General features: G+C 46.5%; 1 protein-coding gene across 4 annotated transcripts in view; it reads left to right on the forward strand.

The window, feature by feature from the left end:
* LOC119978556 overlaps positions 1-27,193 on the forward strand; it is a 90,795-nt gene that overhangs the window by 36,033 nt on the left and 27,569 nt on the right. For 3 of the 4 annotated variants that reach the window (XM_038820288.1, XM_038820286.1, XM_038820289.1), the window contains exon 4: positions 17,900-17,953. The exons of the other annotated variant lie outside the window; for it this stretch is intronic. In XM_038820288.1, coding sequence (XP_038676216.1) covers positions 17,900-17,953 — 54 coding nt within the window. The remainder of the gene's footprint in view (positions 1-17,899; positions 17,954-27,193) is intronic. 4 annotated transcript variants of the gene reach the window in all.

Consider the following 27,193-nt stretch of genomic DNA (forward strand, 5'->3'; position numbering starts at 1 on the left):
CGAACCTGGGTTCTTGCTACCGTGAGACAGCAGTGCTGATCACTGCACCACCGTGCCATCCTTGAACAGCATTACTACAGGAGTCTGCCAAAACCAAAAAGCACAGAAAACCTCTTTGAGAAGAAGCGTACTGGAGTGCCATCTTGGAATTCCTAATAAAATTTAACGGTATAAACACTTTTAATTAGAAATGACCATGGATCAAAAGCTAAACAGGTTAACTCACTGCTTTACTCAGTAGGATCAATAGCTGATGATATAATAGCTAGACAAGGAATCTAAGAATCCGCAGCAAAATTTGATTAAGTTTTAAAAGTATGTGATGCGTTTCAATTTGAGCAGTCACAAGATCCTTAAAAGAATAAAGTTTAGTAAATGTGTTCAACATCCAGGAGAACTTGTTGACTATTAATGAGCTGTACAAAATGATGGCTGTGACCACAGTTACCTGAGGTCAGAGCTACTCGGGCACAGAATTGTTGTTGGTGGATGATGCACTCACACATGCTTCAAGCTGAGGAAGATTTGACCCTTGAAAAGGTCATTCAGATTCAGGCAGTTCGAAAGCTGTTTATAGCACAGATCCATCTTAAGGGGATGAAGGCACCATGGTACAGAGCAACTCCACTGTCCAACTAGTAAAACAACAGAGGGTAGGGACACTCCATACCCTAACCAACCAATAGAGGGTGGGCAACCATGCCAGCGTTTATGGATCCAAGCATCTCACAGGCATGATCTATGTCTCAGCAGTGTTTAATTGCAAACACAGAGGACATTTTGGAAAGCTATGCAAAGTTAGCACAAGTAGACGCACAAAAAATCTTAAGATGATTCACCACACCTAGAGGAAACACCATGTGAGGTCAGTAGGTTTTCATTCTGAAATACGAACATTTTGGTTAATGGCCTTGTAACAAACTTTAAATTGGATACGGGAGTCAGTGCGGACAGAGCTATTCGGACAACAAACCATGGTGGGTGACCCAACGGCTGACGCCCTACACAACATAGTTGTACAGAGCATCCCACAATAAACTACTGCTAAAAGGTACTCTGCAAGTGACACTCGGGTACAAGACAAAAGAATACAAGACACCCTGTTCATTATCCACAACCAGAAATGCACCCTTTTAAGATGAAAAACCGGTGTCGACTTCAACCTCCAACAGAAAATTGACATGGCCAACCAGCAAGGGCCTCGTTCTATATTGAAATATAAATTTCCGAAACACTACCAAACGGGCAACTGAGGACCTCATACAGGCTTACACTGTGAGAGGATGCCTGTGTGCAGAAAAATACTTCATCCACTCATGAAACAAGTGCAACAAGAGCGGGATGAAATGACAAAAATGGGTGTCATCGCCCCTGTCTTTCAGCCAACCGAATGGTGTTCTGGCAATGGTTCCAGTCCCAAAACCGAATGGGTCCATCTGTATCTGCACAAATTGACACAACTCAATAAGGCCTTCACGAGAGGACCCAATGTCCTTGGTGGACGGCGGCCTGACCAAACATTCTAAAATTTAGCACAGTACTTTCAAGGCTCAATGCTAACAGCAGCTTTTGGCAACTTCCAGTAGATGGAAAGTCCAGATTGCTGAGCACATTCATTACTAATTCTGTTCCAACAGCTTACCATTTGGAATTACCTCTGCTAGAGGTATAAGCTGCAATATGGGTGATGTTTTGATTCATAGCACAAACTAACACTTTCCAGGGCCACAGTGGAATTCTGAACAAAACATGATGTCAGCCTAATCAAGGAGCTTGAATCGTACTCTCAAATTGGAGAGGAAATACTTGCCAGCTACCACAGAAAAACTCCAGCAGCTCCGGTGGGTTGGCCAGGGACAGTGTTCTGCCTGGCAATCGTAAGTGATTGGTTCCTGCGCCATGTTTTCTGAGAGAATGTAACAGAAGTGTTTAGACCTTGGGAAGTGAAAGGAACGTAATCTTCCTCCTGCTTGCTGAAGTGAAAGAATTGCTCTATTCTGAAAGCATTGACTCCCTAGCACACACATTGCTGTGAACCTGAAATGATGCAGAGAAGGTAGACAACCTTGCCAGAAAGAACCATTTCAAGACTAGAAGGAAGTACAAAACAAAAGCCTGAACTTCAGAAAGACATTGACTGGAAAGATCCCCTATCCTTTTATTTTTCTTATTTTCTTTCCCTTTCCACCACCTTGTGTATGTGTTTAATTATTTTTTAAATTTAGACTAACCAATTCATTTTTTCAAATTGAGGGGCAATTTAGCGTGGCCAATTGAAAAATGAAATGAAAATCGCTTATTGTCACGAGTAAGGCTTCAATGAAGTTACTGTGAAAAGCCACATTCCGGCGCCTGTCCGGGGAGGCTGGTACGGGAATTGGCCTGCTGGCCTGCTTGGTCTGCTTTAAAAGCCAGCGATTTAGCTCAGTGAGCTAAATTCACCTACCCTTCACGTCTTTGGTTGTAGGGTTGACACCCATGCAGACACGGGGAGAATGTGCAAACTCCACACGGACAGTGACCCAAGGCCGGCATCGAACCTGGGTCCTCGGCGCAGTGAGGCAGCAGGACCTTGGGCATTCTAAATAGCATCTAATTTCGCCTGTGTTGAGACTTCAGGTCAAATGAAGCTAGAATTGACCGTGCACTAGTCCAGGGTATTGTGACAGAAGCAAACTGCTGGTTGAGCAATACACAAGCAAGACCAGAAGGAACCCCTTAACCCCACATAGTTCCCAACCAGACCATGGAAGCAGTTCGACAACAATTTATTCATCTATCACAGTACTTTCCTCATTGTAGTGGATTACTTCCCCCAATGGATTGAGGTGAAGCAATTTTACACAACGACCAACGAGGCGGTGATGAGAACATTAAAGGAGATGTTCATGAGCATTGGTATCCCGGGCCATAGAGCGTTGGATAATAGTCCACAACGTATGAATGAAAACGTCACAGAAAATTCTGTCAAGTCCACCTAGTTCGTGGGATGTGAGCTTCGCTGGCGAGGCCAGTATTTCCACCCTAAATTTCCCTTGAGCAAATATTAGTGAGCTGCCTACTTGCTAAGCTGTTTCAGAGGACGGTTCAAAGTAAACCAGGTTGCTATGGATCTGGAGTCACATGTGGGCCAGATGCATGTGGTTAAGGATGGCAGATTTCCTCCCCAGAAGGCGATAAATGAATCAAATGGATTTTTAAATCAATCTGGTAGTTTCATGATTATTTAATAAGGAGACAAGCATTTTATCCTAGATTTATTAATTCATTGAACTTCAATGCCTTGTAGATTTGAACTCCTGACTCTGAAACATGAGTCCAGGCCCGGGATTACTAGTCCAGTAACATATGCCACTATGCTACCATCATTTATTATAACTAAAGAAGGTTGACTGAAATTTTCCAGTCAGCAGTTTAGGTGCCTGGAGGTGGGCACCTGACTGGAGGCATGTGCGCCCAACAATTCAGAGGCTTCCCAGGTCACCTGGTGCTGCAGCAGCCACAGTCCGTACGGTATTGCAATTTCCTTTCGCTTTCATGTTAAAACTCTTGCCTTTCATTGTAGCAGTTTTCTCCTCTCCTCAAGCTGGAAGGTCTTTAATTTGTCCTGAAGCTTTGAGTGTTTGACCTCTGTGTTTACTTGAGGAAAGAACTTGTCTAAAATTCCAGTGAATCACTTTCACCGCTCAGGATGGGTTTGGGACCTCTGAATCCCACCCAGAGGGAGAACCATGTCCATTTATTCTATTGACTATACTGGTTTCATAAACCAGGTGAAAACTGGCTATTACCAAACCTCAGACAATCATGCTGGTATCAGACAGGAGTCATGGTCAGGTCCAAATACATCGAAGCAACTGTCAGGGCTCAATATCAGTATTAGAGGCAAAGTAGGCTGGTAATAATGGGACAGAAACACAACACCATCACAATTGATGAGATACCCTACTCAGAAATAGTTGTGCTTGTTTTCTTGTCTACTTTCAAAGCTTTCATGCAGTAACTTCAGTATAAAATTAAAATATCTTGAGGTTTTTTTACAATTGTGGCACTGTGCCACATTTAAATAGTATGTTTAAAAAAAAACTGCTTTTCCGGGGCAACACAGTGGCGCAGTGGGTTAGCCCTGCTGCCTCACGGCGCCGAGGTCCCAGGTTTGATCCCGGCTCTGAGTCACTGTCCGTGTGGAGTTTGCACATTCTCCCCGTGTTTGCGTGGGTTTCGCCCCCAAAACCCAAAGATGTGCAGGGTAGGTGGATTGGCCATTCTAGATTGCCCTTTAATGGGAAAAAATTAAGTGGGTACTTAAAAAAACTGCTTTTCCTAATTTTTTGAATCTCTATGTACAACTAAAAATTACCACCCATCCCTATGTGGAGAATGAGAAAGAGGGAAATCTCAACAGGTATTAGCTGGCCTTACTCCATCCTTAGCCTGGGCCAGTACCATAACCTTAGCCTGGGCCAGTTTTCATTCCCTTGACCTTGATTGAGGAACAGCACACTTGACTTTTGAATCAGAAGGTTGTGTGTTGAAGCACTAATCCAGGCTGACACTTAAATGCAGTACTTGAGGGAGTGCTGCACTATCGGAGGTGTAATCTTTCAGATAATTCATTAAACCAAGGTCCCACTTGCTCTTTTGTGTGGATATAAAAACCTCATGGTAAAAATGAAAGGACAGGGAAGTTCTCTGTCCTCACCAACATTTATTCAAACTATCACAATTTAACAAATCTGATCATTCATCCCATTACAGTTTGTGAGACCTTTGTGTAGACAGATTGGTTTTGTGGTTTCCCTACGTAACAAAGTGACTATACTGCAAATGTACTGCATTGTCTGTAAAGTGCTTTCGGATTTTCTGATATTCTGAAAGGTACAAAGTGCTTCTTTTCTATCATTTAAAAAAAAAATCAATTAAAGGGTAATTTAGCGTGGCCAACCCACCTACCCTGCACATCTTTGGGTTGTGGGGCTGAGACCCATGCAGTCACGGGGAGAATGTGCAAACTCAACATGGACAGTGACCCAGGGCCCGGATCGGACCCAGGGCCCGGATCGAACCCGTGTCCTTGGCACCGTGAGGTAGAAGTGCTAACTACCGTGCCACCCCTTTTCTATCCTTGCTCTTGAACAGAAGTTGGTTTCCTGTATGAGAAATTGTTATCATTTATTGTTATAATTTGTTTGCACAACTTTGTCATTTTATTTTATTATCATACCTTCATAATCCTTAGACATTTTTAGTCTTCTACATATATAATAGTTCTACTGTTGTTTGCCGTTGTTTTGGATGGATAGATACTCAGCATTTGTCACCTGATGTAACCTTGGTTACATTTTTGGCTGTTCTGGTGGATGTTAATATCTGGTTTAAGATTTGCAAAGTGCAATAGAGCTGCATTTGTGATACTGTTGATAAGATCTACCACTCAGGGATTCAGTTCAGGCACCCATTCGCTACAAGGGGTTTTTGACCACCAGAATGCTCAAGTGTAACTTTGGGCTCAAGGGATGTTCATTCCTCCTTTCCTAAAATTCAGTTCTCTTCATAAGTTAGCCAGAACTGATGATTTCTGTTTATGATAGGAGTTTTATTTGATTAAAAAACTTCCTTTAAAAATTCACATACAATAGACAACATTTATACAATAGTATAAATTATATCCTATACGGTAGCAAGGTTGAGTGTGACGGATTGTTTTACAGAAACCGAAGAATAAGCATGAGGAAGCCTGTGAATACCCTAAATACTGCAAGAGATTTGATCTCTTCAGATGTTTTCATAAGACATAGGAGCAGAATTAGGACATTCATCCCATTGAGTCTGCTCCGCCATTCAATCATGGCTGATATGTTTCTCATCCCCATTCATTGCCCCGCCCCATAACCCCTTATCCCCCTATTAATCAAGAACCTATCTATCTCTGTCTTAAAGACACTCGGTGATTTGGCCTCCACCATGTTCGGCGGCAAAGAGTTCCACAGATTCACCACCCTGTAGCTAAAGAACCTTCCTCCTCATCTCAGTTTTAAAGGGACTACCGGTGACGGCCATGGTGTGAGTGATCGCAAACAGGGCAGCTCCTGCTTGAAGATGTACAAAAGAGCTCTTTCCCGAAATTAGGTGCAACATCGACAGAAAGGTGTAGCTGAAGGTCGGAGGAGAAGTTTCTCCCAGGAGTAGTATGTCTGCTGGTTACCAAACCCAGCAGAAGAAGGTGAGAGACTTGGCCAAAGAGTTGGAAGAGACCTGTGGCACAGCAGCCTCTAGAAGGATGGCGGAGGGGGATGGGCTGGTGTAAGTTGTAAAGCCCCAGATGTAACAGTTGATGGCCTTCATCAAGGAAGAGTTCCGCCAGCAGAGGAAGGAGATGCAGGAGGATCGTTCAAAGGCCATCGGAGGGGCCAAGGCACCCCTGAAGGGCTCGATGGAGAGGGTGGAGAAACGTTTGGAGGCACAGGGGTCGCAGATCCAAGAGATTAAGAGGGTGATGTCGGACCACAGTGATTTTGTGGTGACATTGGAGGCAGAGGTGGGTTCTTAGGAGACCTTTGCAAGATGTTGAGAGCAAAGGTGGAGGGGCTGGAAAATAGATGGAGAAGGCAGAATTTGGAAAACGCTTGGAGGCCGCCTTGGCGAACACTCACCCGAAGATCAGAGGCTGAATGCCCTTGACTGCAGACGTGTTCCCCGACTAGAAAGGAATATTACTGCCTCTCAATTGTTGCGCGATGTCCGTTCTCCAAGGCGGCCTTCAGGATGCGCGACAACGCAGAATTTGTTGAGCAGAAACTTATAGCCAAGTTCCGCACACATGAATACAGCCTCAACCGGGACCTTAGATTCATGTTGCATTACATTCACCCCACCACCATCTGGTCTGGGCTTGCAAAATCCTACCAACTGTCCTGGCTTGAGACAATTCACACCTCTTTAGCCTGCTCCATCTGGACCTGTAAAGACTTAATTATCTGCAAAGACTCGCATTCAAAGTATCATCTTGCATCTTTAACTTTGTCCATATATATGTTTCTGGAACCTGCCTCTTCATTCACCTGAGGAAGGAGCAGTGCTCCAAAAGCTAGTGATTCGAAACAAACTTTTTGGACTTTAACCTGGTGTTGTAAGACTTCTTACTGTGCTCACCCCAGTCCAACACCGCATCTCCATCATGAATATATCAGGACATTGGAACTGGGCTGGCAAAACGGCATGCGGGGTTCAACAAAGCCAAGGCGGTGCTATATCGACAGCAGGTCAGGTTTGGTGTGCTCTACCCGGCGAAGCTTGGGTGACGTATGAAGGCCAGGAATACTATTTTTAAAAATAAATAAATTTAGAGTACCCAATCATTTTTTCCAATTAAGGGGCAATTTAGCATGGCCAATCCGCCTACCCTGCACATCTTTGGGTTGTGAAGGTGAAACCCACACAGACACGGGGAGAATGTGCAAACTCCACACGGACAGTGACCCAGGGCCGGGATTCGAACCCAGGTCCTCAGCGCCGTAGGCAGCAATGCTAACCACTGTGCCACCGTGCTGCCCTAGGAATACTATTTTGAGACCGCAGAAGTGGTCAATGACTTAATCAAGGCGCATAAACTGGGGGAGACCTGAATTGAACAATTCTGGGATACTGAGGTGTTGGCACTTTGAAGTAATTAAGAATACAGGTAGAGTGTGTTGGAGGGAGTTGGGGGTTTTCTTTTCCTCCGCTGTGGAGGGTTTTCCCCCCTTTTTCTAACTCTTGGTTTGACAAAGGGTAGCTGGGTGAAATGTTTGTAAGGGGGCTGCTGTCACCCATCCCCCCTCCGGCTGCTTGGGGCTGTGTGGGTTTTTTCTGTTTGGTTGTTCTTGGGGAAGGTGACTTGTGCTTCGAGATGAATCTTTGTTTGGATTGGGGAGGGGGAGGTCAGCGGGGGAGCCTTCACAGAACAGAGAGGTGAGGGAGGGGGAGGCATGGGAGTCAGTAGGAGGAACCTTGGGGCAGGAGTTGCCATGCTGGCAGGTAATGCTGGTGAACGGAAGTGAGGTAGGGGAGAAGGCCGAGGGAGGTGACCGTAGGGTGGGGAAAGGGGAAGGGCACTGGGGGGAAGGCAGGGTGACGCGACAAGGCATGGTTGGATAGTTAGCAAACAGCAGCTCAAGTGTGCTGAGCCAATCAAAACCTTGCAGTGCTGGTCCGAGGCATCCAAGGACATCCTCCGCGACTGCTTGGAGTCTGTGGACTGGTCCATATTCAAGGCCGCGACAGCTAACCTGGACGAGTATGCAACCACCGTCACAGACTTCATCAGTAAGTGTGTCAAGGACTGTGTATCAAAGCAGACAATACGGGTATTCCCCAATCGGAAACCCTGGCTGAACCAAAGGGTTCACTCCCTGCTGAAGTTCCAGACGGAGGCGTTCAAGTCTGACGACCCGAACATATATAAGAAATCCAGGTACGACGTACAGAAAGCCATCAGGGATGCCAATGCCGGATCAAACTAGAGTCCCAGGCCAATGACACAAACCCACGGCGACTATGGCAGGGGTCACATGAGATCGCAGGCTACAAAGCAAAGCCAGGCGGAATATCTGAGGCGGAGCATCCCTCCCCGATGAACTGAACAAGTTCTATACCCGCTTTGAGCAGTCAGAGAATGCATCAGTGCCAACTGCCCTGGACACACCCATACTCACTATTACACCCTCAGAGGTAAGAGCTACCTTCTTGAAAGTGAATCCGCGGAAAGCGACAGGCTCCGACAGAGTCCCAGGGCGAGCACTCAGAGCCTGCGCAGACCAACTGCCGAGTGTATTCGCAGACATCTTCAACACTTGCTCTTCCGCTCCAAGGTCCCCACCTCCTTCAAGAAGACCACCATAATACCAGTACCAAAGAAGAACAAGGTAGCCTGCGACTCTACCTTCAAGGAACTATGAACCTGTATTTCTAGATCTCTTTGTTCTACAACTCTCCCCAACCCCCTACCATTAACTGAATAGGTCCTGGCCTGATTTGATATTCCAAAATGCATCACCTCACATTTATCCAAATTAAACTCCATCTGCCATTCATCGGCCCACTGGCCCAATTGGTCAAGATCCTGTTGCAATCATATATAATCTTCTTAACTATCTACTATGCCACCAATCGTGGGTGTCATCTGCACACTTATTAACCATGCCTCCTATATTCTCATCCAAGTCATTTATATTTATCACAAATAATGGTGGACCCAGCACCGATCCCTGAGGCACACCGCTGGTCACAGGCCTCCAGTTTGAAAAACAACCCTCCACAACCATCCTTTGGCTTTGGTTGCCAAGCCAATTTTGTATCCAATGGCTACCTCGCCTTGGATTCTGTGAAATTTAACCTTTTACAACCACCTACCATGCGGTACCTTGTCCATGTGGACAACGTCGTCCACACTGCCCTCATCTACCTTCTTGGTTACCCCTTCAAAAAACTCAATCAGATTTGTGAGACATGACTTTCCCCTTACAAAGCCATGCTGACTTTCCCTAATTATCCCTTGCCTGCCTAAATACCTCTAGATCCTGTCTCTCAGAATACTTTCTAACAGCTTACCCACTACAGAAGTAAGACTCACCGGTCGGTAGTTCCTGGGCTTATCCCTACAGCCCTTCTGAAACAAGGGCACAACATTTGCTACCCTCTAATCTTCAGGCACCTCTCCCATGGCTGTCGATGATTTAAATATCTCAGCGAGGGAACCAGCAATTTCCTCCTTAGCCTCCCACAACGTCCTGGGATACATTTCAGCAGGTCCCGGGGATTTGTCTATCTTGATACGCTTTAATACCTCCAGCACCTCCTATGTAATATGACTCGAAACGTTAGCTCTTTTCTCTCCTTACAGATGCTGCCAGACCTGCTGAGATTTTCCAGCATTTTCTCTTTTGGTTTCAGATTCCAGCATCCGCAGTAATTTACTTTTATTTAAATTTAGGCTTTTTGTTTGTTTGGTTTCGGGTTGGGTCAGGAGGGGACTTCTGTTTCTCTGCTGATTGTTTGGTTTTCTGGGTGGGTGGAGCTGGGAGGGGGAGGGGGTGGATTGCTTTGGTTTTTGGATTGGCTTAATGGGGATGTGATGGTCATTTTGGGTGGGCCTGGAGGTGGTGCTGGTTGAGACGCTGCTGGATTGCCTCACAGGGTGGATATCGCTGATCCTGGCTCGGGGAAGGCTCCCAGTCTGGTTGATAACATGGAGCGTGAGAGGGTTAAATGGCCCAATAAGAAGGTCCAGAGTGTTTGTGCACCTGAGAAGTTTGAATGCTGATGTGGTTTTCTAACAGGAGACCCAATTGAAAATCGGGTTGCAAAAGGGTTGGGTGGGGTAGGTATACCACTCGGGTTTTGATTGTAAGACGCGGGGGGGGGGGGGCTCTGTGTTGATTAATAAGAGGGTGGCTTTTTCTGCAGTAATATATTAGCAGATCCAGGTGGGAGGTAGGTAATCATCAGTGGGTCACTAGCGGGTGATGGTGTTGGTCAATGTGTATGCACTGAACTGGGATGACACTGCATTCATTAATAAGATACTGGCTTCTATTCCAAACCTTGATTCACATTTTTATTATGAGAACAGCACAGTACAGGCCCTTCAGCCCACGATGTTGTGCCGACCATTTATCCTAATCTAAGATCAACCTTCACTTTACATTGGTTCATTATGGGGGTGGACTTCATGTGGGGGGGGGGGGGAGTAGACCTGTGGAGATTGAAGTTTCCGAAGGATAAAGAGATTTATTTTTTTCCCCCATGTCCATCGGTTTACTGCCGGATTGATTTCTTCATGGTGGGAAGGTCTCTTCTCCCTGGGGTGAAGGGGGCGGAGTATCGGAGATCATGCTTTGTATTCTGGGGACTTGATGTTGAAGTCGGACTGCTCTCATCAGCTCCCGCGGAGATTGGACACGGTGTTGCTCGCAGATAAGGGATTTTGTGAGCGGATGTCCTATGCCATTGGGGAGTACGTTGAGTTAGGCGGTCTCACCTTCTGCGGTCAGGGAAGCCCTGAAGGTGGTTATTAGCGGGGAGATTATCTCTTCTAAGGTGCATGGGGATACATCTGGGAAGGTGGAGAGGCAGAGATTGGTGGACGCCATTCTTTTAAAAAATAAATTTAGAATATCCAGTTCTTTTTTTCCAATTAAGGGGAAATTTAGCGTGACCAATTCACCCACACTGCACATCTTTTTGGGTTATAGGGGTGAGACCCACGCAGACACAGAAATAATGTGGAAACTCCACGTGGACAGTGATCCGGGGCCGGGATCGAATCCGGGTCCTCGCTGCCGTGAGACAGCAGTGCTAACCACTGAGCCACCTTGCCACCCTCTGGCGGATGGAATTCTTGAGATGGACCACCAGTACTCGATTGCCACAACACCCAAGATATTGGCGAATAGAAAAATGATGAAAACTGATCTTGACTTGTTGTCGACGGGTAAGGCGGTGAGCCAGCTGCGATGCTCGAGGATGGGGAGAAGGCCAATCATCAGTTGGCCCACCAGTTGAGACGGCAAAATGCTTCTCAGCAGGTAGTGTAGGTTAGGAACTCGGATGGCGGGTTAGTTTCTGCCCCAGCGAAGGTCAGTCAGGTGTTTGAGGCCTTCTATCGTAGGTTGTATGAGTTAGAACCTCCACAGGCTGGTTTAGCCACAGCTAAATCGCTGGCTTTGAAAGCAGACCAAGGCAGGCCAGCACCACGGTTCAATTCCCATACCAGCCTTCCCGAACAGGCGCCGGAATGTGGTGACTAGGGGCTTTTCACAGTAACTTCATTTGAAGCCTTGTGACAATAAGCAATTTTTATTTCATTTCATTTCACAGGAGGGTGTATCGGTGAAGCATTTTTTGGATGGGCCAACCTTCCCGGAAGTGGAGCAGGAGATAAGGCAGAAGTTGGAGATGCCGATAGGGCTAAAGGAGATTATAAGCTGTATTCGGTCTATGCAGTTGGGTGTAAAGCACCAAATCCGGATGGATTTCCCACTGAATTTTACAAACAATTTTCTGTCAATTTGGCCCACTTCTGCTGGATATGTTTAATGATTCCATGTCCCGGGGAGTATTGCAGGCATGATCTCCTTGATCTTGAAGAAGAACAAGGATCCCAGAGAATGTGGGTCATGTCGGCCTACTGTGTTATTAAATGCCAATACTAAATTAATAAAAGCAAATTACTGTGGATGCTGGAATCTGAAACGAAAGGGAAAATGCTGGAAAATCTCAGCAAGTCTGGCAGCATATGTAGGGAGAGAAAAGAGCTAACGTTTCGAGTCCGATGACTTTGTCAAAGCTAACATACAGAGAAAGTGGGAAATATTTATACTGTGGAGTGAGAATGAAAGATGAGTCATAGCCACAGAAACCCAGGGAAACTGGGTGCTAATGGCCACAGATACCAATAGGAAAGAGTGTTAATGGCAGTCCCCAGAGAGAACAAAAGATGTGAAAGGTCAAACAGCAGGGAAACTAACATCAGAGGATGAACTGTGGGTGTGGGGGGAGGGGAAGGGGGAAGCAAAGAGGAGAAAGGTGCAGGAAAGGTGGATAAGATGGGGGGGGGGGGGGGGGGGGGGAGGGGGAATTAAATGTATATTAAGAAAGAAAGAAATGGTAAAAGACAGTTAAAATGAAATGAAAACAAATGGGTCGACGTGATTCGATGTTCAGGCCGGAAGGCTGTAGTGTGCCTAACCGGAAGATGAGATGTTGTTCCTCCAGTTTGCGTTGCGCTTCACTGGAACATTGCAGCAGGCCAAGAACAGACATGTGGGCATGGGAGCAGGGTCTTTTGTTAAAATGGCAGGCAACAGGAGGGTCAGGATCCTGAATGCGCACAGACCGAAGATGCTCAGCAAAGCGATCACCCAGTCTGCGTTTGGTCTCTCCGATATAGAGGAGACCACATTGGGAGCAGCGAATGCAGCCAATACTAAATTGTTGTCTAAAGTATTGCAAATGCACTTGGAGCCCTGCCTACCTGCAGTGATCTCGGTGAAGCAGACTGGATTTGTTACGAGCGAGAAGTTGTTGGCCAATATAAGGAGATTTTTAAATGTGGTATTGGGACCCTAGGGACCGAGCCAGAGGTGATTATTTTGATGGATGCGAGAAGGCGTTTGCTAGGGTTGAGTGGGGGTACCTCTTTGAGACCCTTGGGCAGTTTAGCTTTGGGCCAAAATTGATTTCATTGATTAGACTTTTGTACAAGGCCACTACAGCGAGTGTACGTACTAAAGCCCTGGGTTTGGGTTATTTTCAACTGAGTGTCCATTGTCTCCGCTATTGTTTGCCTTGGCAATTGAACCGCTGGCTATTGCTCTGAAGTCGTCGGCCAGATGGAGGGGGAATAGAATGTGGGGGGAGGGAGCACAGAATGTCCTTGTACAATTTGTTACTATATCTCACGGTTCCACTCTCCAATGTGGGGGAGATAATGGAGTTGCTCAGGAAATTTTGCTCCTTTTCAGGGTACAAGCTGAATCTGGGCAAGAGCGAATATCATCTGGTGAACACCCCCACCCCCAGTTGATCTGGTGAGGTTGCCGTTTCGTCCAGCCAGGACCAGCTTTTCATATCTGGGAATCCGAGTGTCCCATGACTTTTCTAGTCTTGTAAAGGGGTGAAGACCAATTTTGAAAAGGTATTATGGGTACAGACGGTGAAGGTGAATATTTTCCCGAGGTTTTTGTTTTTGTTCCAGTGTCTCCCAGTCTTTCACCCCAAGACTTTCTTTTGTAACGTTAATAAAGACTGGTAACACTCCTGAGCTTCGTAGGATGTTTTTGCAAAGGAATAGGCAGCCGGGGGGGCAATGTGTTGGCACTACCCAATCCGTTGTTCTACTACTGGATTGTCAAATATCAATAAGGTGGGGTGTGGTTCATGCATCCAGACTCTCTATGGGAGCAGATGAAGGAGGTGTTGTGCCTGAGGGCTCTGGCTATTGTGCCACACCCGTTTTCCCCTGCTAAATTCTCTTTGAGCCCGGTGGTGACAGCCCCTTTGAGAATTTGGAATCAGCTTAGGCAGCATTTTAAACTGGGCTCCATGTCACTGTTGGCTCTTATTTGCAGGAACCATAGGTTTGTGCCGTCTGACTTTGATTCATCACTTGGGGCATGGGAGAGGAGGGGTTGGAGAGGTGTCGGGACATGTTTCTGAAAGGTAGGTTCGCCAGCCTGGATAGGTTGTTGGAGAGGTTCCAGCTCCTGAGAGCGAATGTATTCAGGTACTTTCAGGTGCACATTCTTTACGCAAGGAACTTCCTTCATTTCCCTTCGTACCATCGTCTTTGCTTATGGACAGGGTACTGTCCTTGGCTGAGTTAGGGGAGGGTATGATTTTGGATGCCTATGGGCAGATGTTGGCGACGGAACAGGCATCATTGAAGGAAGTAAAGAGGAAGTGGGAGGGTGAGCTGGACTTGGTCTTTGAGAGGAGAGTGTGGAGTGAGGCTCTTCACAGGTCAACTTCACATCCATATGTGCGAGGTTAAGCCTGATCCAGTTCAAGGTGGTGCACAGGCTGCACCTGACCAGGGCGCCAATGAGTGGGTTCATCGGGGGTGGAGGATAGGTGTGATAATCTTTATTAGTGTCACAAGCAGGTTTACATTAACACTGCAATGAAGCTAATGTGAAAATCTCCTAGATACCACACTCCGGCGCCAGTTCGGGTACACCGAGTGAGAATTCAGAATGTCATTCACTGAACAAGCACATCTTTCGGGACATAGACCATAAGACATAGGAGCAGAATTCAGTCTGCTCTGCCATTCAATCATGGCTGCTATTTTTCTCATCCCCATTCTCCTGCCTTCTCCCCATAATCTCTGATCCCCTTATTAATTAAGAACCTATCTATCTCTGTCTTAAAGACGCTCAGTGATTTGGCCTCCATAGTCTTCTGTGGGAGGAAACAAGAGCACTCGGAGGAAACCACAGACACAGGGAGAATATGAGACAGTGACCCAAGCCAGGAATCAAACCCGGGTCCCTGGTGCGGTGAAGCAACAGTGCTAGCTACTGTGCCGCCCTAGGGCGGTGCTCTATGGTGATATGCATCACTGTAAATACACAAGGGGTTAATGCAAATACAATAAGACTAAGTAAACACTAGAGGGAGCACCAGAGACATCATGACACACAGCTAATGAACACATAGCATAGATCACGACCAATGGGCAGTCAAGACACCCAGAGGTGACACGACCACAAGGGGACAACCCATATAAAAGGACAGGGCACACATGCTCTTTTTCTTTCCATAGGCGACACAGAGAGACGGGCAGATCAGAAGAATCACACCCAACGCATGGCTTAGAGCAGACTGGTTAGTTAGATTGAGTTACTATAGTAAACGTTTCTACAAATATATAAAACAAAAAAGAGTGGCTACGGTAAATATTGGTCCTTTAGAGGATGAGAAGGGAGTTTTAATAATGGGAGATGAGGAAATGGCTGAGTAACTGAACAGGTTTTTTTGGGTCGGTCTTCACAGTGAAAGACACAAATAACATGCCAGTGACTGATGGAAATGAGACAGGTGAGGACCTTGAGAGGATTGTTATCACTAAGGAGGTAGTGATGGGCAAGCTAATGGGGCTAAAGGTAGACAAGTCTCCTGCCCCTGATGGAATGCATCCCAGAGAGCTAAAAGATATGGCTAGGGAAATTGCAGATGCACTAGTGATAATTTACCAAAATTCACTAGACTGGGTGGTCCCTGTGGATTGGAAATTAGCAAACATGACACCACTGTTTAAAAAAGGGGGTAGGCAGCGAGCGGGTAATTATAGGCCAGTGAGCTTAACTTCGGTAGTAGGGAAGATGCTGGAATCTATCATCAAGGAAGAAATAGCGAGGCATCTGGATAGAAATTGTCCCATTGGGCAGACGCAGCATAGGTTCATAAAGGTCAGGTTGTGCCTAACTAATTTAGTGGAATTTTGTGAGGACATTACCAGTGCAGTAGATAACGGGGAGCCAATGGATGTGGTATATCTGGATTTCCAGAAAACCTTTGACAGGGTGCCACACAAAAGGTTGCTGCATAAGATAAAGATGCATGGCATTAAGGGTAAAGTAGTAGCATGGATAGAGGATTGGTTAATTAATAGAAAGCAAAGAGTGGGGATTAATGGGTGTTTCTCTGGTTGGCAATCAGTAGCTAGTGGTGTCCCTCAGGGATCAGTGTTGGGTCCACAATTGTTCACAATTTACATAGATGATTTGGAGTTGGGGACCAAGGGCAATGTGTCCAAGTTTGCAGACGACACTAAGATGAGTGGTAAAGCAAAACGTGCAGAGGATACTGGAAGTCTGCAGAGGGATTTGGATAGGTTAAGTGAATGGGCTAGGGTCTGGCAGATGGAATACAATGTTGACAAATGTGAGGTTATCCATTTTGGTAGGAATAACAGCAAAAGGGATTATTATTTAAATGATAAAAATTAAAACATGCTGCTGTGCAGAGAGATCTGGGTGTGCTAGTGCATGAGTCGCAAAAAGTTGGTTTACAGGTGCATCAGGTGATTAAGAAGGCAAATGGAATTTTGCCCTTCATTGCTAGAGGGATGGAGTTTAAGACTAGGGAGGTTATGCTGCAATTGTATACGGTGTTAGTGAGGCCACACCTGGAATATTGTGTTCAGTTTTGGTCTCCTTACTTGAGAAAGGACGTACTGGCACTGGAGGGTGTGCAGAGGAGATTCACTAGGTTAATCCCAGAGTTGAAGGCGTTGGATTACGAGGAGAGGTTGAGTAGACTGGGACTGTACTCATTGGAATTTAGAAGGATCAGGGGGGTTCTGATAGAAACATATAAAATTATGAAGGGAATAGATAGGATAGATGTGGGCAGGTTGTTTCCACTGGCGGGTGAAAGCCGAACTAGGGGGCATAGCCTCAAAATAAGGGGAAGTAGATTTAGGACTGAGTTTAGGAGGAACTTCTTCACCCAAAGGGTTGTGAATCTATGGAATTCCTTGCCCAGTGAAGCAGTAGAGGCTCCTTTATTCAATGTTTTTAAGATAAAGATAGATCGTTTTTGAAGAATAAAGGGATTAAGGGTTATGGTGTTCAGGCCGGAAAGTGGAGCTGAGTCCACAAAAGATCAGCCATGATCTTATTGAATGGCGGAGCAGGCTCGAGGTGCCCGATGGCCTACTCCTGCTCCTAGTTGTTATGTTCTTATAGCAAGATCAGCAGGAGAGTCAAACTCAAGTAGGAGAATTGTTAACTGTTCAACCTTCCTTTGTCAGAGTATACATCAAGGAAGCAGCTTATGCTACATGAAGAAGCATAACACAACACTCTAGGGGGCCAGCGAATCACACACACATGATTTGATCTTGCCCCAGGCTCATTAGTTTCTGGATCTTCTTCTTTGATACAATGTCAGGGATTTGGTTGTACAGCGGAAGCCATGCCTGTTGGTGGCAGTTTTTGGAGTTTTGGACTCGCCAGTGCTGCAGTCGAGACAGATGTTCTCGCCTTCGCTTCGATAATAGCCCGGAGGTGAGTTCTGCTTGGGTGGAGGTCCCCGGTGCTGCCTAAGGCTTTGGCATGGCTGGGGCCACCTGATGCAATTCTTGTACCATGAGGGGGTCAGTGAAAGGGTTGGCCTTTTTCATAGAATTGGTTACTGTCCGCTGTGGGGGGGGGGGGGGGTTTGTCTCTGTATTTTGTCTAAGGTTTGGCTCTTTTTTTGTGGAAGGGAGAGGGGGATCAGGCGGTTGTATTATTGTTGTTTGTGTATACTGAAAATTTTGCCAGAATAAAAATATATATTTTTAAAAGCTAGTACGGTAAAATAGAATATTTTTCTGCCAGTCATTGAAGCTCAATTTTTGTTTATTGGCCAGGTCAAGATCGAACCTTCAGAGCAGGTAGACCCTCGGAGACATGGTGGAGGAGAAGTAAGATATATTTTTTACATTTAATGACCCTACTAGGTACTTCCGGTGACAGGGGTGTGCTGAGTAGTCCCACATCAGGTGGCTCTCCTCCTACAAACCCTAAAATAGGCACTTTTGCCCAGAGTAGCCTGCTAAAACAGTGAAAAAAAATCCCCACACCCTGGCTAACAATAATACAAGAGAGGATGAAGAACAACAGTAACTTCAGAGGCCATCAGGAGATAAGAAATGGAAGAAATCACGAGAAACAAGCGGCGGGATGGCAGTCGCACAAAGTGCCGGCCACACCAGAGCGAGAAGGACAGGCAAATTGCACATGGGGTTCCCTCCCACTCACCAGAGGGCGGATGGAAGATAGTCCTTTCCAGTGAACTAAGAGAACATCGGGAAGAGACAAAGACCGATATCCAGACTGCAATCAAGGTGGCAGTCACAGAAGCTCTGGCTACCATGCAGGTGGCCCTGGACAAGGCAAAGAGGTGACTGGAGGCCCAGGAGAACACCATCAAAGAATTAGAAAAAGCCTCAACAGACTAGAGCGACCTGATTGCCGTCCTGCAGACGGAAATAGCGAGGTTGGTCGCGCCACATGGAAGTCTGAAGGGGAAAATAGAGGACCAGGAGAACCGGTCATAGCGCCAAAACGTAAGAATATTGGGCTTGCAGGAAGGGATCGAAGGCAGAGACCCCACGGACTATGTGGCCCAGATGCTGGGAAACCTGGTGGGATGGGGAAACTTCCCCAACCCGCCAGAAATAGACAGAGCCCCCGGTTGCTCCAACCAAAACCCAAGGCTGGAGAGCAGCCGAGGGCGATAATCAGCATAATACACCGTTAACAGGACTGGGAAAGAATCCTGCACTGGGCCAGGCAGACAAGGACATGCCACTTGGAAGGGCACCAGATGAGGAGTTAACAAGGCACTGGGGTGGACCTAGCCAAGCGTCGTGAGTTAAACAGGGCAAAGGCGGTCTGTACAAAAGCAAAGTAAAATTTGGAATGCTTATCTGGCTAAACTCTGGATTACATTCAAGGGAGCAGGGAGTTTTTCTTCACGACCCCTGCAGGCGCAGACAGACTTTTCCTGGAAAATGGGCTGGGAAAACAACAACAGAGACAGAATTGAGAAGATCTCCCGAAGGGACATTAATCAATCTGGGATCCACTTTCCTGCCTCACTTTGAAGACAGGAACTAAAGCTTAGGAATGAAGGGGCTGTGGTAAACCACTGTTACACCTGTATTAGGTGATGTAAGGTAGAACCTGTACTACGGTAGCCCTTGCCTGCTGGCTCCGCCCAGTAGGAGGAGTATAAAATGTGTGTCCTCTATTCAGCAGCCATTTCGCCAGCTTCTGTGGGAGGCCACACATCTTACTGCAATAAAGCCACAGTTGTATCCAACCTTAGTCTTTGTACAATTGATCGTGCATCAATTTATTGCACTAAGATGTGTGGCCTCCCACAGCAGCGAGCTCCCACTGCCCCAAGGCCCCCGTACGCTGCCTGGGGTTCTTCTCCTACTACGCCCAGTGGGTCCCAAACTATGCGGACAAGGCACGCCCACTCATTCAATCCATCCACTTTCCTCTTACGGCTGAGGCACAACAAGCTTTCGCCCGTATCAGAGATGATATAGCCAAGGCCGGGATGCACGCAGTAGACGAGACACTGCCCTTCCAAGTAGAAAGCGAGGCATCAGACGTCGCACTTGCTGCCACCCTCAATCAGGCAGGCAGACCCGTGCATTCTTTTCCCGCACTCTTCATGCCTCAGAAATTCGGCACCGGTCTGTCAAAAAATAGGCCCAAGCTATCGTTGAAGCTGTGCGGCATTGGTGGCATTACCTGGCCGGCAGGAGATTCACTCTCCTCACTGACCAATGGTCGGTAGCCTTCATGTTAAACAACACGCAACGGGGCAAATCAAAAACGATAAAATCTTGCGGTGGAGAATCGAGGTCTCCACCTATAATTACGAGATTTTGTATCGTCCCGGCAAACTCTACGAGCCCCTAGACACCCTATCCCGAGGTACATGTGCCAGCGCACAAGTAGACCGACTCCGGGCCCGACACGACAGCCTTTGTCACACGATTGTACCATCTTGTCAAGGCTTGCAATCTGCCCTATTCCGTCGAGGAAGTACGGACAGTCACCAGGGACTGCCAGGTCTGTGCGGAGTGCAAGCCGCACTTCTACCGGCCGGACCATGCGCGCCTGGTGAAGGCCTCCCGCCCCTTTGAATGCATCAGCGTGGATTTCAAAGGTCCCCTCCACCGACTGAAATACGTATATTCTCAGTGTGGTCGATGAGTACTCCAGATTCCCCTTCGCCATCCCATGCCCCGATATGACGTCTGCCACCGTCATCAAAGCCTTAAACACAATCTTCGCTCTGTTTGGTTACCCCGCCTATATCCACAGTGACAGGGGATCCTCATTCACGAGTGATGAGCTGCATCAGTTCCTGCTCAGCAGGGTATCGCCTCCAGCAGGACGACCAGCTATAATCCCTGGGGAAATGGGCAGGTAGAGAGGGAGAACGGGACGGTATGGAGGGCCGTCCAACTGGCCCTACGGTCCAGGAACCTCCCAGCCTCTCGCTGGCAGGAGGTCCTCCCTGATGCACTACACTCCATCCGGTCACTACTATGCACCGCTACAAATAACACACCTCATGAACGTCTTTTTGCCTTCCCCAGGAAGTCCACATCCAGGGTGTCGCTCCCGACTTGGCTCGCAGCTCCAGGACCGGTCCTGCTCCGTAGGCACGTTCGACACCACAAGGTGGACCCGTTGGTGGATAGGGTGCACTTGCTCCAAGCCAACCCCCAGTATGCCTATGTGACGTACCCCGACGGCCACCAAGATACTGTCTCCCTCAGGGACCTGGCACCAGCAGGTTCCACCCATACACACTTCTCCGGCCCAGCACTACCCTCCCCTCTCCCGGCACTCCCAACATTAACCCCACCAGGATCATCCCTCCTTCCCCTGCCCATGCCAGAGGATGAAGAGAATTTCGGCACACTCCCGGAGTCATCCAACATTAGGCCAGCATCGACATCGCCGCCACCGCTATGTCGCTCCCAGCGGAACGTCAAGGCACCAGACTGGTTGAATCTCTAACTGGCACCGGACTTTCAAAGGACCTTTTTTTCCCCCTGATAAAACACTGTACATAAATTCACTACTGTATATAGTTCTCCACAACCCCCGCCGGACTCATTTTTAACAGGGAGTGAATGTGGTAAACCACTGTTACACCTGTATTAAGTGATGTAAGGTAGGACCTCTACTACAGGTTCGCCAGTAGCCCCTGCCTGCTGGCTCCACCCAGTAGGAGGAGTATGAATATGCGTGTCCTCTATTCAGCAGCCATTTCGCCAGCTGCTGTGGGAGGCCACACATCTTACTGCAATAAAGCCACAGTTGTATCCAACCTTAGTCTTTGTACAATTGATCGTGCATCAGGGGCGAGAACAGCGGAGCATAGGGGAGGGCAAGGAGGATGGCAGGAGGTGAAACCAGATAGCATGTGAAGGGTTGACAAGTAGCCGACCCCAGGAGGGGGATCACACCACTAACAGGAATGCTAGCACCAGGAGGTACAAGCGAAAGGGGGGGCCGCGGTGCATTTCCTGCAGACGATTGAGCGCAACACACAACACCAAGGGGGGACAATCAGAGGAGTAAACAGGTAGGGGAGTATGGGGTGGAACAGTAACAGGAGGAGGGGAAAGGACAAGGGGGTGAAAGAATCATAGGGGAAGCATAGGGTCAAGGATAGTAACGGCATTAAGCTGGCTACAACAGGCCACATGTGGCAACTTGGAACACAAAGGCACTGCAAGCAGCCATTTTGTAGGGTCTCCAACCAAAGGGAAACCCCGGAGTGCAGGGGCTCACCCACATGGTGCACACATAGTTGGCGACCATGTTATGTAGCATGTTTTGTTCCCTTGGACAAAGGGAAACCACGGAGTGCGATGGCCCGGCATCGTGGTGAGAACGGTGCCCGTGGCCATTTTGGATGGCCCCCTTACAAAGGGAAACCCCTGTGTGCAGGGGCACATCCACAAGGTAAGAACGGTTCATCCCACAGGAAGGAGGGGACAAAATCCCCATCAGGATAGATCATAGGATTTACAGTGCAGAATGAGGCCATTCGGCCCATTGAATCTGCACAGCCCTTGGAAAGAGCACTCTATTTAAGCCCACACCTCCACCCTGTCCCCATAACCCAGTAACCCCACCTAACCTTTTTGGACACTTAAGGGCCGTTCAGCATGGCTAATCCACCTAACCTGCACATCTTTGGACTGTGGGAGGAAACCGAAGGAAACCCACGCAGACACTGGGAGAACGTGCAGACTCCGCACAGACAGTGACCCATGCCAGGAATCGAACCTGGGACCCTGGAACTGGGAAGCAACAGTGCTAACCACGGTGCTGCCGTGCCACCCACCTGTCACCTGGAACGTCAGGGACTTAACGGCCCAGTGAAAAGATCCAGTGCCTTTGCCCACCTTAAAGTATGAAAGTTGACAAAGTCTTCCTCCAAGAGACATACCTGAGGGAGCAGGACCGACTGCGGGTAAAGAAGGGCTGGGTGGGACAGACCTATTTTTCCTGCTGCAGGTTGAGAGCCGGGGGATAGCCATACTGTTAAATAAAAGATGATGTTTACTGCGACGAGGACAGTTACGAACCCGGGGGACAGTACATCATGGTCAGCAGTGTCCTGGACGGAGCACCACTGGTCCTGGTGAACGTTTTCGCGCCCAACTGGGACAACAGAGTTTATAAACTCCCATTGAGAGTGGAGCAGAGTCTGGAGGATCAGGGCCTGGCAATTCAGAAAGTGGAGGAGGCAGTGGAATATGAGAAGCGGTGGTCCCATTGTAGATGGAGGATGGTTTTGTTCAGCCAGAAGAGGCTGAGAGAGAAATTAGAGGACCTGGAGAACCGCTCCAGGATGCAGAACCAGAAGATCATTGGGATGCCTGAAGGTATCGAGGGAGTAGAAGCTGCCAAGTATAAAACAAAAAAGAGTGACTAAGGTAAATACTGGTTCTTTAGAGGATGAGAAGGGAGATTTAATAATGGGAGATGAGGAAATGGCTGAGGAACTGAACAGGTTTTTTGGGTCGGTCTTCACAGTGGAAGACACAAATAACATGCCAGTAACTGATGGAAATGAGGCTATGACAGGTGAGGACCTTAGATGATTGTTATCACTAAGGAGGTAGTGATGGGCAAGCTAATGGGGCTAAAGGTAGACAGGTCTCCTGGCCCTGATGGAATGCATCCCAGAGTGCTAAAAGAGATGGCTAGGGAAATTGCAAATGCACTAGTGATAATTTACCAAAATTCACTAGACTCTGGGGTGGTCCTGGTGGATTGGAAATTAGCAAACGTTACACCACTGTTTAAAAAAGGATGTAGGCAGAAAGTGGGTAATTATAGGCCAGTTAGCTTAACTTCGGTAGTAGGGAAGATGCTGGAATCTATCATCAAGGAAGAAATAGCGAGGCATCTGGATGGAAATTGTCCCGTTGGACAGACGCAGCATGGGTTCAAAAAGGTCAGGTTGTGCCTAACTAATTTAGTGGAATTTTGTGAGGACATTACCAGTGCAGTAGATAACGGGGAGCCAATGGATGTGGTATACCTGGATTTCCAGAAAACCTTTGACAAGGTGCCACACAAAAGGTTGCTGCTTAAGATAAAGATGCATGGCATTAAGGGTAAAGTAGTAGCATGGTTAGAGGATTGGTTAATTAATAGAGAGTGGAGATTAATGGGTGTTTCTCTGGTTGGCAATCAGTTGCTAGTGGTGACCCTCAGGGATCAGTGTTGGGCCCACAATTGTTCACAATTTACATAGATGATTTGGAGTTGGGGACCAAGTGCAATGTGTCCAAGTTTGCAGACGACACTAAGATGAGTGGTAAAGCGAAAAGTGCAGAGGATACCGGAAGTCTGCAGAGGAATTTGGATAGGTTAAGTCAGGGGTGGGCAAACTACAGCCCGCGGGCCATATGCGGCACACCAAGATCAAGTCATATGAGGCGCCCAGAATCAGAGAAAAAGAGGGCTAAAGGCAGGATGCCGCCGGGGGAAGCGCTGAGGTATATGCCGCACGCTAATTGGTTACAACCGGGACTACTACGACCGTCCTATTGGTCGCACCCAACTATACCCACCAATAAGACAGCCCCGCTCATCTACGCTCGCCCGCACCGTTGACTCTGCTAGGCTCATGACTCGGATGGCTTCTGTTGGCTTCCCGCGCTTTTATTGTCTTACAAACTTTACCCCAAAAGAGTTGTTCGAGGTTATCTAAAAAGCGAAAAATTGAAGACGAATGCCGTGTTTTTAACAAAGAGTGGACTGAAATGTATTTCTTTACTGACGTTGGAGTTAAAGCTGTATGTTTGATTTGTCATGAAACAGTTGCTGTGTTCAAGGAATACAATTTGAAACGGCACTTTCAAACCAAGCACGCTAACTTTGGACACAATTTATCAAAGCAAGAACTGCAAAAGAAAGCAACTGGTCTGGTAAAAAGTTTGAAGCAACAGCAAACTGAGTTTGAGAAAACTTCATCTTTACAAAGGAACGCGACAAAGGCAAGTTTTATATTGGCCAATAAAATTGCAAAGCAAAACAAGTCATTTGCAGAAGCAGAATTTATTAAAGATTGCATGGTTGATGCTGTCAGTGTTGTGTGTCCTGAAGCTAAGTCAAAAGTAGAAGCCATATCTCTCTCACGAAGAACTATTGTTCGTCGCATAGATGCAATTGCAGTGAATATTCAAGAACAGCTGTTGACAGCCAGTGGTAGTTTTCAGTGGTTTTCTATTGCTTTAGATGAGAGTACTGATATTCAGGATACTGCTCAGTTACTCATTTACATCAGAGGAATTGACGAAAACTTTGAGATTACAGAGGAATTGTTATCTATGGAGTCTCTCAAAGACACAGTTACTGGAAAAGATTTGTACAACAGTGTCATTAACAGTCTAATCAGGTCTGGATTAAGCCTGGATAAACTGGCAGGTATTACAACTGATGGTGCTCCTTCACTCACAGGTAAACATTCTGGCCTTGTGAAGTTGATGAATTATAAAATCAAAGAAGATTTTCCACTACACAGTGCGTTGTCTTTTCACTGCATCATACATCAAGAAAGCCTCTGTAAATCTTCTTTAAAACTCAAACATGTTATGGATCCAGTGGTGCATGCAGTGAATTTAATAAGAGCACGGGGACTGAAACACAGGCAATTCCGAAGTTTCTTGGAAGACATCGAGGCAGATTTTACTGATGTGCTGTACCACACAAATGTCCGCTGGTTAAGCATGGGAAAAGTACTAAAGAGGGTTTGGGACCTCAAAGCAAAGATTGTCATGTTTTTCAATATGAAAGACATCTCTTGTGACTTTTTAAAGGAAATGGAGAGTGACGAATGGGTTTGTGATTTTGCATTTGCTGTGGACATAATGCAAAAGCTGAATGAGCTAAACACAAAACTACAAGGCAAAGCTGTTTTTGCTCATGAATTGTACCTGGAAGTGAAAGCCTTTCAATCGAAACTCAAACTTTTTACCAAGCAGCTGAATGAGCAAAACTTTTTTCATTTTCCTCTGTTGAAAACACGAGCAGTTACACAAGCATTATCGCACAAGTACAGTTCCCAGTTGATGGCTTTAAAAGAGGAATTTATCAGAAGATTTGCTGATTTCAAGGCAATTGAAGGACAGTTCGGTTTGCTCAGCTCACCTTTTTCCTGTGACATTGAAACAGCTACTGAAGAACTGCAGATGGAACTGATTGATTTGCAAGCCGACAACTCTTTAAAGAGGATGTTTGAAATTAAACCACTGGTCGAGTTTTATGCATTTCTGCATTCAGAAAAGTTTCTAAATCTGAAAAAATTTGCAAGAAAGATGTTTGTGTTGTTTGCATCAACTTACATTTGTGAGCAGACTTTCTCTATAATGAAAGTTAACAAGTCAAAGAACAGATCACTTCTCACAGACTCAAATCTTCAGTCAGTGTTAAGGATCAGCACAAGCAACTTGACACCTGATTTTCACAAACTGGTAAATGACTGCAGTCAGATGCATCATTCTCATTGACATTGTTCTGTTACTTACTGAGTTACTTGTTTTTCAAATAAATGTGTTTCATGTGAAGTTTCTACTTTAAAATATTAATTAATAAAAATTAATTGCTTTTTTTTTCTTTAAAAACCTTTTATTTTGGCTATTTTAAATATTAATTATTTTACTTAATATACTATGCGGCTCTTTAAAATTGTGAATTTCTGAATGTGGCCCTTGCACGGAAAAGTTTGCCCACCCCTGGGTTAAGTGAATGGGCGAGGGTCTGGCAGATGGAATACAATGTTGACAGATGTGCGGTTATCCATTTTGGTAGGAATAACAGCAAAAGGGATTATTATTTAAATGATAAAATATTAAAACATGCTGCTGTGCAGATAGACCTGGGTGTGCAAGTGCATGAGTCGCAAAAAGTTGGTTTACAGGTGATTAAGAAGGCAAATGGAGTTTTCTCCTTCATTGCTAGAGGGATGGAGTTTAAGACTAGGGAGGTTATGCTGCAATTGTATACGGTGTTAGTGAGGACACACCTGGAGTATTGTGTTCGGTTTTGGTCTCCTTACCGGAGAAATAACGTACTGGCACTGGAGGGTGTGCAGAGGAGATTCACTAGGTTAATCCCAGAGCAGAGGGGTTGGATTAAGAGGAGAGGTTGAGTAAACTGGGACTGTACTCGTTAGAATTTAGAAGGATGCGGGGGGATCTTATAGAAACATACAACATTATGAAGGGAATAGATAGAATAGATGTGGGCAGGTTGTTTCCACTGGCAGATGAAAGCAGAACTAGGGGGCATAGCCTCAAAATAAGGGGAAGCAGATTTAGGATTGAGTTTAGGAGGAACTTCTTCACCCAAAGGGTTGTGCATCTATGGAATTCCTTGTCCAGTGAAGCAGTTGAGGCTCCTTCATTAAATGTTTTTAAGATAAAGATGGATAGTTTTTTGAAGAATAAAGGGATTAAGGGTTATGGTGTTCAGGCCAGAAAGTGGAGCTGAGTCCTCAAAAGATCGATCTCATTGAATGGTGGAGCAGGCCCGAGGGGCCAGATGGCCGACTCCTGCTCCTAGTTCTTATGTTCTTAAGTATGTGGCGAGAATGCTGGAGA

The sequence above is a fragment of the Scyliorhinus canicula genome, chromosome 15, assembly GCF_902713615.1.
Source record: "Scyliorhinus canicula chromosome 15, sScyCan1.1, whole genome shotgun sequence".
NCBI classification, from domain to species: domain Eukaryota; kingdom Metazoa; phylum Chordata; class Chondrichthyes; order Carcharhiniformes; family Scyliorhinidae; genus Scyliorhinus; species Scyliorhinus canicula.